At 43.2% G+C, this 12,266-nt stretch overlaps 1 protein-coding gene across 2 annotated transcripts in view; it reads left to right on the top strand.

Moving 5' to 3' along the window:
- The window catches only part of LOC126522325 (glutathione S-transferase B-like), a 129,802-nt gene that overhangs the window by 53,761 nt on the left and 63,775 nt on the right, over nt 1–12,266 (top strand). For both annotated transcript variants that reach the window (XM_050171054.3, XM_050171055.3), the window contains exon 2: nt 4,628–4,841. In XM_050171054.3, coding sequence (XP_050027011.1) covers nt 4,628–4,841 — 214 coding nt within the window. The remainder of the gene's footprint in view (nt 1–4,627; nt 4,842–12,266) is intronic.

Consider the following 12,266-nt stretch of genomic DNA (forward strand, 5'->3'; position numbering starts at 1 on the left):
GAAGCTGTTACGCGTAGCTCCGCAGCAATTTTTGTGTGGTGTCGCCAAAGACCGACGGCGGCGTTCAGCGGCGTGGTCGGTATCAAATGTAAGTAAGTAGCCAGCAACGCAGCTTACAGCGGCGCTTCGAATTTCTTTTGAAATGTAATTATCATTGGCGGTGAAATCATCGTTACCTTGCGTTACCTCCCTCGAATAGACGACAAGTTTTTCTGCGATGCTAATTTTGAACAGTAGTCCGTAAGTTTTACTTCTCACGTCGCGTTTCTGCAATGCCTTGATTTCGACGAGTTTGTTCATCTTGACAGTGTTCTTAAAGCAGTTGTTTGGAAGAGGACGAAAACTACAGATACAGCAGGATGGGCACTCAACTGTCACTTAGATGTTAATCCATCTGACTGGCTATTACAATGCGCACTAGGCATATGAGGCACAAATCATCATGCAAAGCATTGCACAAGTATATCGGTTCACGTATCGAAATAAATACCTGGAAAGGAATTACACTGCTTTTCATGCGGCGCCTAAGGTGAACAGCTCGCACACTTATTGCCTGCTTTGCTTAGATGATACCATTCGGTTATTTCACGTTTTGCCTCAGTTTTTCCTTTGCTTTAACATTGTGTCGGCAAACACAAGTATACTTGCCGACTTCTTGCAGTGTCGAACCAAGTGGCTTCCGTACCCTTTTCGAATGTCATTGTTGCGCTGTCTTGCCCTTTTGTGGAAGCACTTGCCCGTCTTTCCAATATAAACGCCTCCACAATTTAGGAAAGGGATTAACCGAGGGACCGGATTTTTTTTATTAGTCGTATCAGAAGAAGCGAACAAGCACTGACACCAAGGACAACATAGGAGAAATTATTTGTGCTTAATGAATGAAATAAAGATACCATAAATTAATGGAAATGAGAGTGGATGAAAAAGCAACTTGCCGCAGGTGGGAACCAAACCCACAACCTTCACATTTCGCGTCCGATGCTCTACCAATTGAGCTACCGCGGCGCCGTTTCCTCATCAAATTTCTTGGGTATTTATATTTCCTAGTAGAACCCTGGGAACATTAGCCATCGCCACTACTCACAGTTCGTGGTGGCGCACGTGGAACGTCCTTTCTGCCGCAGGCGTCACGAGAACCTGATCGTTTTGGGTGAAGGCGACTGGTCAATAAACCCACACATGCTACCTGAAGGCATCAATGTTGCCGAATTTTAGACCCTCGTTATGTAATGAACGAGAAGGTAGGGGATTAACCAAGGGGCCCGACCCCGGAGTATATCGTACAGAACATTTGACACGGATCCGATGTATTAGCCGGTTGATTAGTCTAGCATTACGTGCGTTTGCTGTTCTTTTAGAGATTACACACTTTCGACAAATTTCGAAGCGCGGGAGACACTACATTTACGTTGGGTCGGTTCCCGAATGTTCTTGATATTGTGTAAAGACTTTTGCAAGCCGCTTCCTTCCCCATTTTAAATTTTGAAGTAAAGTTTCACTAACACACGAGATAACAGATGCCGGAAAACCTGCGAAGTTGAATCTTTCCTCTGGGCTGGACATACTAGGCTCAATACAGGGATGACATGACCTTGTTATAACTTCCTGAAGGCATGTGGTGGTTATGCTCCTTTTTATCATTTTACAGTGTGCACTATCGAAAGGTAGACCAGTTTTATTTGATCTTAGATTTTATGTCTAGCACACGTGGCCATCCGATCAAAAGTAATTGTTCAGATATGAAAATTGAATAAAATTATCTTCCGGCATTTCAAATGTAAACCTGAACGCACGAGAACGGTTAGAGGGCAATTTAACCTACAGCACCGATCGAGCTGAAGTCAGACACAGACATGGTAAGATATTAAGGACTATAGATAATCGTCGACGTACCTATAGACCCGAATAATTGGTTTACTGGTTAGGTTTGCAATAACGTGGTTGTCAAAGGACGCTAAAAAATGTAACATGATATGGGGGTTATTGGTCAACCATAGGAAAGGTTGCTACACTTTAAATACAATAAGAACTAGTTTCACTAATGACAGTCGAAAGCAGGTAAAATTCCAATACAGCTATAAATCTGTCTTAGTTCATGACACTAATTCCTGCAATTTTCCTTCGCCCAATTCGTACTTTTTTTTCATGAAAAGCACGCAGAATGCTTTCACACGTCACAGAATAACGTAAGTCCTCAACGTATAGTGACAGTCACGTGGTGATGGCTCCCAGACCATCTTTTAGTTGTGTAATTAGACTGTCACAGCCCTTCTTCACGAAGGGGTCATCGATTCGTAATCGCTTGAAGCGTCCCACTTGAAGCTGCCACGACACCTTTTCTAAGACGATCACGCGCAAAAAGTAATCTGGTTGTTGGTTTTTGACGTGAAGAATACCTCTAGTGGATCCCATTCACCTGATTTTTCTCACTTTTTCAGAGTCCATTTACATGCCTTTTAACCATTTGAGAGCTGTTTTCTTTGGTTGCTTTGGGTTAAAGATGGTCACCTTCAAGTTCTTTTTGATTGCTCCATTAGCCTTCATATTGTTAAGTCGAGACGCAGCAGGGAAAATAGTTACAGGGTGTATTTACAACGGTAGCAAGCACTGGGAAATATTATTATTATTATTATTATTATTTATTTCGAACACAAATATATACTTAACAGGAACGGAAAGCGAGCAGCAGGCTGGCAACTGCCCTCGAAAGCGGCACAACGCCTGCCTACTCTTCAGAAGGGAGGTGACTGGCCAACATGGAAGCCCAATATCAAGCATGGAACGTCGTCATCATCAGATCAGGCAATAGCCGCTTGTGGCTGTGTCCCATTAAATAAAAGAGTCGACATCATCGTCTTCGAGTAGTATGCAGCAATATGCATCAAGTTTCCTGGTAGTCCCACAAATCCCACTTTATCCGCTTAGGGGATGGGCAGTTTTTGTATTTCAAAGATGCCGTGATTTTCTTAAATAGACGTCCTGGCGCTGTTTTACATTAATCTTGCATCAGTACGACGCCCACTGCATCACTTATGATGTGTTCACGATGGCGTTTTTGAGCTGTCACATATGTTTGTTGATAGTGCTTGAAGCTGATGTCTCCTCATGCCAGACTTGCAACATCATTTCGCGCCTCTCTCAAGGACCTTACTTACGACACCCGAAGACGAGCATATACCCAAATGGCAACTGTATTCGCTTGATAACTTTTGGCCGGCTTTTTAGGTAACGTGAGCCTGGTACGCTGCAATAAGAACTATGTCGTCATTACTGCTGTCTTTATGTAGTACCTCAAATTTATTTTGTCTTAGCTCAGGTAATTGTCTTTTTTCACCAACACCTTCAGATACCTTCAGCAAGTCACGACCTCCAGGCAATCAATGTACACTAGATTTTTTAAGCAAACAAAACGTGAATAGGTTTAATCGTACTACGTAGGGAAAGCAGGTGATAAGTGTGTCAGCTGTACATCTTTGGGGTTGCATGAAAAGAACTGGAAATTTCTTTCGAGGTATAGAGACACGTGAATCGACTAACTCTCTTTTGGTCCATATACCCCTACTCCCAGTGCAGGGTAGCAAACCGGACGTGCGTCTTTTAACCTACTCGCCTTTCCTCTGTTCCATCCTCTCTCTCTTTCTGTCATCAGCACTGCTATCTTCATGTAGTATCTCAGCTTTCTCATGGCTTCGCTCGGATCATTGCCCCCTTCCACCAACACCTACAGACACCTTCATCCAGTCATTGCACGCTCGATGTTTTAAGCAAAGGCAACGTGAAATTGGAGAATCGTGCTGCATAAGGAAAGGAGGCGATAAGGGTGTCAGCTGTACATTTTTGGCACTGCATGAGAAAGCAGTGTCATTTCTTTCCACGTATCTACACACAAAAATTGACTGACTGGTGCAATCTTTTGTATGATGATGTGTGCATCATTTGCCTTATTGTACATAAAATGTCCGGTCGTTTGAAGTAAACGCTAGGTGAAAGTTCAGCTCCCGTCCTGTCGCATGTGTACTTTTCATCCTCCTCCTTGGTGCTGTTTGACGTATTAAGTGAAGTTTCACTTTCACCACGATGGAGTACGCTAGGAAAGACCTAAACATACTAAAATTCTGTGGGTGTCACCTGCATTACGTCTGTTCACACTGGATAAATTAAAAATGTTTCGTTTACAAATTCATGTACACACATCCACTATCGATATTAAAATAAATTATCTAAAATGGCGTATTGGGTAATTTGTGTGATATTAAAAGCAAAAAGCATCGGTATCTGCAGAAAGCGTCGATATAGTAAAGTATAGGAAAAAATCCAGGTATTAAAAATAATTAGATCTGATGTATAGTGATGTGCTTGCAAGATATTCGGCAGATATTCTTTCTCGAACTGAACCGAACTGACAAATCATAATTTGTAGATGGTCTGCACAACTAGTTAGCGGTTGTACTTAACAATTTGCAGAATTTCCTGCAATACAGTAAGATCCTCATAGAGTAGTACAATTTGGATAGAGTAGGTCTTGAACGAATCCGTTTAGTTGAATAAGCGGATACACGTGTTCATGCATACCGCATCACTGCTTCCGGCGTGCAAAATTTTTGCTGCAGCTGCTGTCGCTGTGCAGGTACTCTGACGGCAAAGGCCCGGAGCCCAGTCGAGACGAGTGGCTGGCAGAGATGCACAAGCTGGGTCTTGACTTTCCCGACCTGCCTTACCTAATCGACGGCGACGTGCGGATGACGCAGTGCCAGGCCATCCTGCGCTACTTGGGACGCAAGCTAGGCCTGGTACCAAAGGAGGAAAGAGCGCTGCAGCGGGTTGAAATGCTCGAGCACCAGGTGACGTTGAGAAACCAATCAGGCAAGGCCGAATCATGGCTGTGCTTTGGCCGTTCTTAGTACGCGCTGTATGAAAAACTCGCCAAGCCAGGCGACCTCCAAGTGCCAAGGCCTGCATTATGATTAAGATCTGCTTCACGAGTATATACGCAGAAGACGCGCTGGCAAACAAGAAGATATTTATCCCATGTTTATTTCAGACTTGCTGTGGTTGCCTTGACTCTCATCTTCTCATCGACTTGGTACTCGAGTTTCAGCGTGCAATGTATCGAGGTAGTTTTATTTTTGAATAACAAAAAGTAAATATTAGCAGTTGACGGCTTCATAGAAAGGCTTTCACTATTTGCGACGTAAAAGATGAGTCGCTTAACCCTTTGACGATATGTCAATGATGGACTATTTTCCTTACTATATGCCTGAGCCCGAAATATCGAAAAGGACAAAACATACACCGTTTGTTTAGATTTTTTTCTGGTGTTATTACACAGCCTGATGGCAATAATTGTGAAATACTAGGAAATAAACTTCGCACACAAACGCAAATTTTATCATTTGCTCCACAGAGAGCATCCAACCGAGAGGAACTGTGCGGAAGCTGTAGTTTTGAACAGTAGGAAAGAATGTCTCCTGCTGCATTAAATTTTTGTCGGTCTAACTAACTACAACAACACGTAAAACCCCTTAATTAAACTAACTACAAGAAGCTGGTGAAGTTTTTGAATTCTACATTTTTCTTAAAGTGGAATTGCGATGGAGTGTAACTTTATGTTTGGGCCTATGGCATCGCCTGTGCTGACCATAAAAAGCGGCTTAGAAGGGAGGAAGAATCACCTCGAAATTGTGGCAGCGCAACTTTCTTTCTGCGTATATATATATATATATATATATATATATATATATATATATATATATATATATATATATATATACATAAGAAGACAGCGCGATAAACTTCCAGCGGAACTAGCACGAAGGAGCAGGCTTTCACAGTGGTTAGCAGGAAGCTTTAGCTCTGATGCTCCTATCTAAATACATGTAAAAGTAGAATTCGTTTTTCTCGGCAACCACTACACCAAACTTGGCGAGGTTTGTTGCATTTAAAAGAAAAATTTAAGATCTAGTGACTGATGGTTTTGAATTTTCGAGTTAAGTTGTCAATCTTTATTAAAAATTGGCAAAAATTGAAAGCTTTCAAAAACAAAGCTATCAAGTTTGCAACTCTGTAACTCGGCAACAAACAATGATAATACAATTCTGTCAATTTCATCTGATAGTACATCTAAAGCGGACAAAATTGGTATGTTACACATGAATATCAAAAATTTTATAATATGGAAATACACCTTTTGCTGAACCCTCGTAAACAACGTAACAAATTCACCTAAGATGTAAACTGACATATCGAATTTGTCCGCTTCGAATGATCTAATGGATACCATGCACAGAACCGCGATATCTGTCCTTGATGCAGAGATATTAATTTATGAACTTCGTGCGTCTATATTTTTCACACTTTCAAGTTCTTGAAAATCCTTTTCATAAAATTATGGCCCTAAATCTAAATTCCGCTTCCAACAGTCACTAGAATTTAAATTTCTTTCTGAAGTGCTACAAATTTCATTAAAATCGGTCCACGGGTTATTTCAGAAAGGCGTTCTTACGTTTTACATGTATTTGAATAGGCCGCTTCGGAGTTGAGCTCGAGATAAAGCTTCCTCTTAAAACATCTGTTCAATAATTCTTTATACTGCAGCATTACATAATGCCAGGAGAAAAGGGAGCAATAAATATTGTTAAAACGTTTTAGTGGAACGTTTTAGAAAGTGACGTTCATGCTTTAGCGTGACTATCGGAATTCAAAGTGCACTTGTATTGGTGAAGGTTGTCAATTACCTCAAGAGAATGCATCATCATCATCATCATCATCATCATCACCGTCATCATCATCATTATATTTACGCTACCATTTAGACAAAAGCTTCGCCGAGTGATCTAGAACTGCCGCTATCCCACCCCAGCTAACCACCATCCTGCAAGTTTTCTTATTAGAGTGCAACTCTTAAGCGCCCGTTCGTAGGTTGAGCGTCGGCGTGCCTCGTCTTCCCTCGGCGTAACTTAGCGAACGAGCGCAGCGAACGATGAAATAGCGAACGCGGAGGGTAGCGGTGGAAGAAAGACGGCGAGAGCAAAGAGAGCGCGAGGGGGAAAGCGGAGGAGGAGGGTGAAGCGGAATCATTACGAGGAAAGCGGAGGAAGCCGCCTTGAAGCACCACCACATGGCGCTCATGTCCGCGTATTTTCGTGGGCAGAGAATAATGGCATTTTGGAACTTCAGAATGGCTCGAGAATAGGCAGGCGTTTAGATGATATCTTATTTCTTCTTACTCAGTGTATTGAAATATCAAAAGTAGAAAGCAGACCGTTATATGTGGCCTTTTTAGACATTACAGGTGCCTATGACAACGCAAACCGCAACATTTTGTGGGAATTCTGGAAGGCGAAGGCTTAGGCGGCGGTTGTCTACAGCTTATGAGAGAGATTTACCTATAAAATACCGTTTCCGTTGAATGGGAAGGGATGAGGAGCGAGGAGAAAGTTCATATCAACAAGGGACTGAGGCAGGGGTGCCCTTTATCCCCAGTGCTGTTTACGATGCACATGGTGAGGATGGAGAGGGCGCTAGAAAGAAGTAATATCGGCTTTAATCTCTCATGCAAACAGTCGGGTGCAGTAGTATAGCAGCAGCGTCGAGGTTTATTTTATGCGGACGGCAATATGTAGCTAGATAACAAGCAAAGTGATTTCCAACGTCTGGCTAATATCTGTGGACAGGAAGGCAACGAAGTAGGTTTCAAATTTAATGTTAGAAAATCAGGTGTTATGGTATTCAGTGAAAACAGTGAACAGACATTGGCGATACAGGGCCAGGAAGTACCTCGGGTAACAGAATATAAATACCTTGGTATATGGATAAGCGAAGGCAATAGATATATGCAAACACAGGAAAAAACAATAACAGTGAAGGGGAACAGAAATGCAGCCATAATGAAGCACAGAGCGCTATGGGGATACAACAGGTACGAGGTGCTCCGAGGTATGTGGAAAGGTGTAATGGTTGCAGGACTTACTTTTGGAAATGCGATTGTTTGCTTTAAATCAGGGGTACACACAAAACTCGATGGGAACCAAAGGTCAGTGGGTCGCCCCGCATTGGGCGCTCACGGGAAGACTACAAATGAAGCCGTGCAGGGTTATATGGGCTGCACTAGTTTTGAAGTGAGGGAAGCTCGGAGTAAAATTGAGTATGAAGATCGACTGAGGAATATGGAAGAAAGTATTTGGGCTGGCAGAGTGTTCAGGTATCTGTACATGAAAGACATTGATTCACAGTGGAGGAAAAGAACTAGGAAGCTTAACAGCAAGTATGCGGCGAAGCATGAGGTGAAGTATGAGGTGAAGACTACGGTTGCATAAGCTGCAGTTGCCGAGAAGCAGCAGCTGCGTGAACAGCTTAAATACAGGGTGTCCCAGCTAAGTTTAGCCAGAGTTTAAAAACATGCGAGTGCCACGTAGCTGGACAGACCCAAAGTAATATTGTTTGCCGCCGATTGGAGATACATAAATTATTGTTTTCAGCCCACCTAATTAGATAATTAGTCTTAATTATTTATTATACTTCTCAAATATTATAATTAGATGAAAAGTGTCAAGCAGAAAATTGTAGAGAAACATGATAAACTCCCGATACAGCTTTCTATTGCTCAGCACGTGCTACATAAAATTGTTTTTCCGAGCAAGGAAGCCCGCGAATACGTGCAAAGTGCATCGAGCGGCAAGTCCAACGGCAATTTTTCATGCATTTGAGGGCTTCTTCTAGGCTCGAAAAAGCACTTCTATGTAGCAAGTATTGAGCAACAGAAAGCTGTATGGGGAGTTTATCATGTCGCTCTACAATTTTCTCATTGACACTTTTCATATAATATTTCACAAGGTGCCTAATTAATTAAAAGCTACTTATCTAATTAGGTGGAATTTAAAAAAATCTCTTGAGTAACTGGAAGCGGCGGCAAGCAATATTACCTTGGGTCTTTCCAACTACGTGGTATTAACATATTTTTAAACCCTGGCTAAACTTAGCTGGGACACCCTGAATAGCGCCGCGAGTCGCGGCTATGCCAGTCGGTGCGGTGATCGGTGCGATGCCGCAATAAATGGCGAAATGAAAACAGCGCTCCCATTTTGCATTAGGGAGTATCTTAATCATCGGTGAATTTTTTCATCAGGACGCCTAGTTCTCTTCGGTCCTCGACTGCGCTTCCCTTGTCTTGTCCCCAGTGGTCAGCTATCTGCGCTGCGCATTACATGGCCTACACAGCTCCATTTTTGTCAATCAGAACCTAGTCTACATATATCTGCCCTCTAATCCACACCTCTTGTCTTTGTGTCTCTGAATGTTAATAAGACTGAAAGGCGGGCTAGTTGGTTTGACTTCGTAATAAAACTTCTTCTTGGGCTGGTTGGTTAATGTGTATTTAAGCCATTGTAGCGCAAAGGAACGCGTACAATGAAGAGAAGAGGGCACCACAAGCACCCGCGGTTTCCTGTCCTCTTCGTTGTTCTTGTTGCTTCGCGCTGCGATCACTACAATATAAATTGGTTTGACTTCGTCGTGGAAAATTTTACGCACATTAAACGACAACAAGAAAAGGACACATAGACCAGCGCAGTATGTCTATTATTTCTCGTTCCATCACTCATCTAAAGAGTCAAGGGTTTTATATGCCAAAAGCGCGATCTTATTAGGAGGCACACCGTAGTTGGGGACTGCGGACAAAGTTTGACTACTTGGGGTTCTTTAACGGAAGCCAAATGGATGGTTCACATGTGCTTTCGCATTTCGCGTCCATCAGAACGCGACTGCTGCAGCTGGCATTTCATCTCGCGCCCTCGGTCTTTGCAAAAATGCCAGAAGTTGTGTCACGTCAACCCTTCGTTGGCGCACCTCCGGTCCCGCGACGTTGAACACTATCGCGAGAATTGCTTACAGTACGGTTTAGTACGGCTTTTGTCGTAGAGCACGGGGTGGTTCTTGATCTCGTCTGTCAGCGTCGCAACGGACACTTATGATGCCATGTTCAATTTTTCGACCGGATGTTTACATGCTAGAGCAGCTTCCGGCGGAGCCGAACAACTTTCCGCTCCGCTGTGACGAAAAAAACTGGTCCGAGACCGATAGGGCTCGCCGCCTGGTTTTCTGCCCATATTTCCGCCTAGGCGGGCGGATGTTTTGAAGTTTTGCCGCTTCCGCCTGCTTCGACGCCAGGTGTGAACCTAGCCCTACTTTTTGTCTGGTCAGGTTCTCAACCACATTTTACAATAACTGATCTCCAGTGTTTCCGAACATGAGCGCACTTCCAGTCCAATAGCTTGAATACTTTTGATCAGTGAATAGCACTGGAGAGCGTTTGTGTCCCTCCATGACATCGTTCTTGGTATTCTTCTGCTTTTCTTTTCAACAGTTAACCTAGCTTTAATATCTTTATGAATATTTGTGCAAATATTTGCGAAGTTATACAGAAAATTGTGACTACAATATTACCTACAAGAGTACAAGTACAATATACAGCAGTCAATTGCTGGCATCATCAACAGTACAGTATTCGACTATAAGGTTATAGCAATAAATACCATGCTCCCAGAGACAGTTATGTACGCGAAAACGTAAATAACTTTATCGTTGAAACAGGATAATCTGGAGTACTATATGAGAGCGTCAATAATTCTTGTGTTTATAATAATATTAAATAAAAAATTGTGCACACCTTATACAGCGGACTTACTAGATCAGACAGGTCTTTAGCATCGTAAATGCTAAGCTCCAATTTCCTATCACAGCTTGTCATAACTAAAACGTTGTACTGGTTTTTCTGCGTGCGTTTTGGCCCTGATGTTTCATAGGGGACACAATAATCGTCTGTGCAGAATACTAAATCTATAATACCATTCTTAGCGTCTACTCTTATGATTCCTGAAATATGTGACACACGACAAGGGAAATGGCATAAAACTGATAGACTTCGGATTTCCTGCCATTCACTTTGGTGACATCAAGATGAAAAAAAAATGACCAACCGTTTCCCTACCGGAACATGGGGGTAAGCGAAGCTTGTCTTCCGTGCACCTAACATTCGTCACGGTTAAGGAACACACAGGTAACGGTGCCGGATTGCTTCGGCCTCCCGCTCCCTCATATCGGGATTTTCTTTTGTTGGTGTCGGATTGCTTGGGCTTGGGCGGCTCTAACGTCTGGATCGGCGCGCTGATTAGTAATTCCATGGGCGAGTTCTCGCTGCCGTTCGTCGAAGGCTGTCTGTTCCTCAGGGGAACGCACAACGCGTGGCCGTCCCATCCGTTTTCCGAGACTGAACTGTACAGAAACGGAAACGGCTCAGCGCGCGGTAAACGGCTCGAAAAGGGCTACTAGAAATGCATCGTTTTAATGTGATTAGCATTTTCACGGAAACTTCACCCACAATACGGTATGTGTGATGTCCGTATCTGACCTCTTTCCGCCAACTTGGGTCACTCGGCATTTGCCACCGGACATGACAAATAGCCGGAAACTCCAGTAAGGGTGAGAGAGGCTAATTACAAACATCATGCTGAACCTTTAAAATTTCTGCGGTGCTTGGCGGAATGTAACCCGCATCACACAGGTTCCTCAAGCACAGCAGCCCGATGTTTTAGCGAGCTGTGCTACATATGTGCACGGCCAGCGAGGGAACAATTCTCAGCGTACGTGTGCGCCGTCGCGCCATGTATATCGGAAGCCATGCGGGCACTTCGTTGTGACGGCGCTAGAAGGCGCAGCGTGCCCAGGGGAAAGCGCGAGAAGGGAGCCCCACCAGTCCACATGCCCCGTGAAACTCTTTAATAAGCAATGTGCACTCGTGCACATCACAATTCTGTCTCATTACTTTCGACATTATTATGATCGCATAAAACATTACTTTAATCCTCACAACATATAACACATCATCACCAATTACACACCCATCATAGTAATTTTGCTAATCGCATTGACGTCACCAATTATCTCTGATGGATGCGCCACCAATTTTATTAAGCATGAATCGACACTCAGGTTACCTTTGCAGCGGCAGGAGAATGTCTTCTCAGAACGTTCCGGTAACAGGTGCTGACGAGGGAAGGCCAGACACCGCTTTCACACAATGTTCCTCGCTGAGCTAAGGAGTCGAAATTTTCTTCTGTGATCTAGATAAGGCTTTGTTTTAATTAAATATCACATATTCGAAACTCCCACGGCCATATCACTAGTTAATGTGTTTGAGTAACATCGTGAAATGGATAGCAACTATAAGGGGATGGAGTTGGCCACATATATGTCATGTATTTTAGCCGATG

Source organism: Dermacentor andersoni, chromosome 6 (assembly GCF_023375885.2).
Source record: "Dermacentor andersoni chromosome 6, qqDerAnde1_hic_scaffold, whole genome shotgun sequence".
NCBI classification, from domain to species: Eukaryota; Metazoa; Arthropoda; class Arachnida; order Ixodida; family Ixodidae; genus Dermacentor; species Dermacentor andersoni.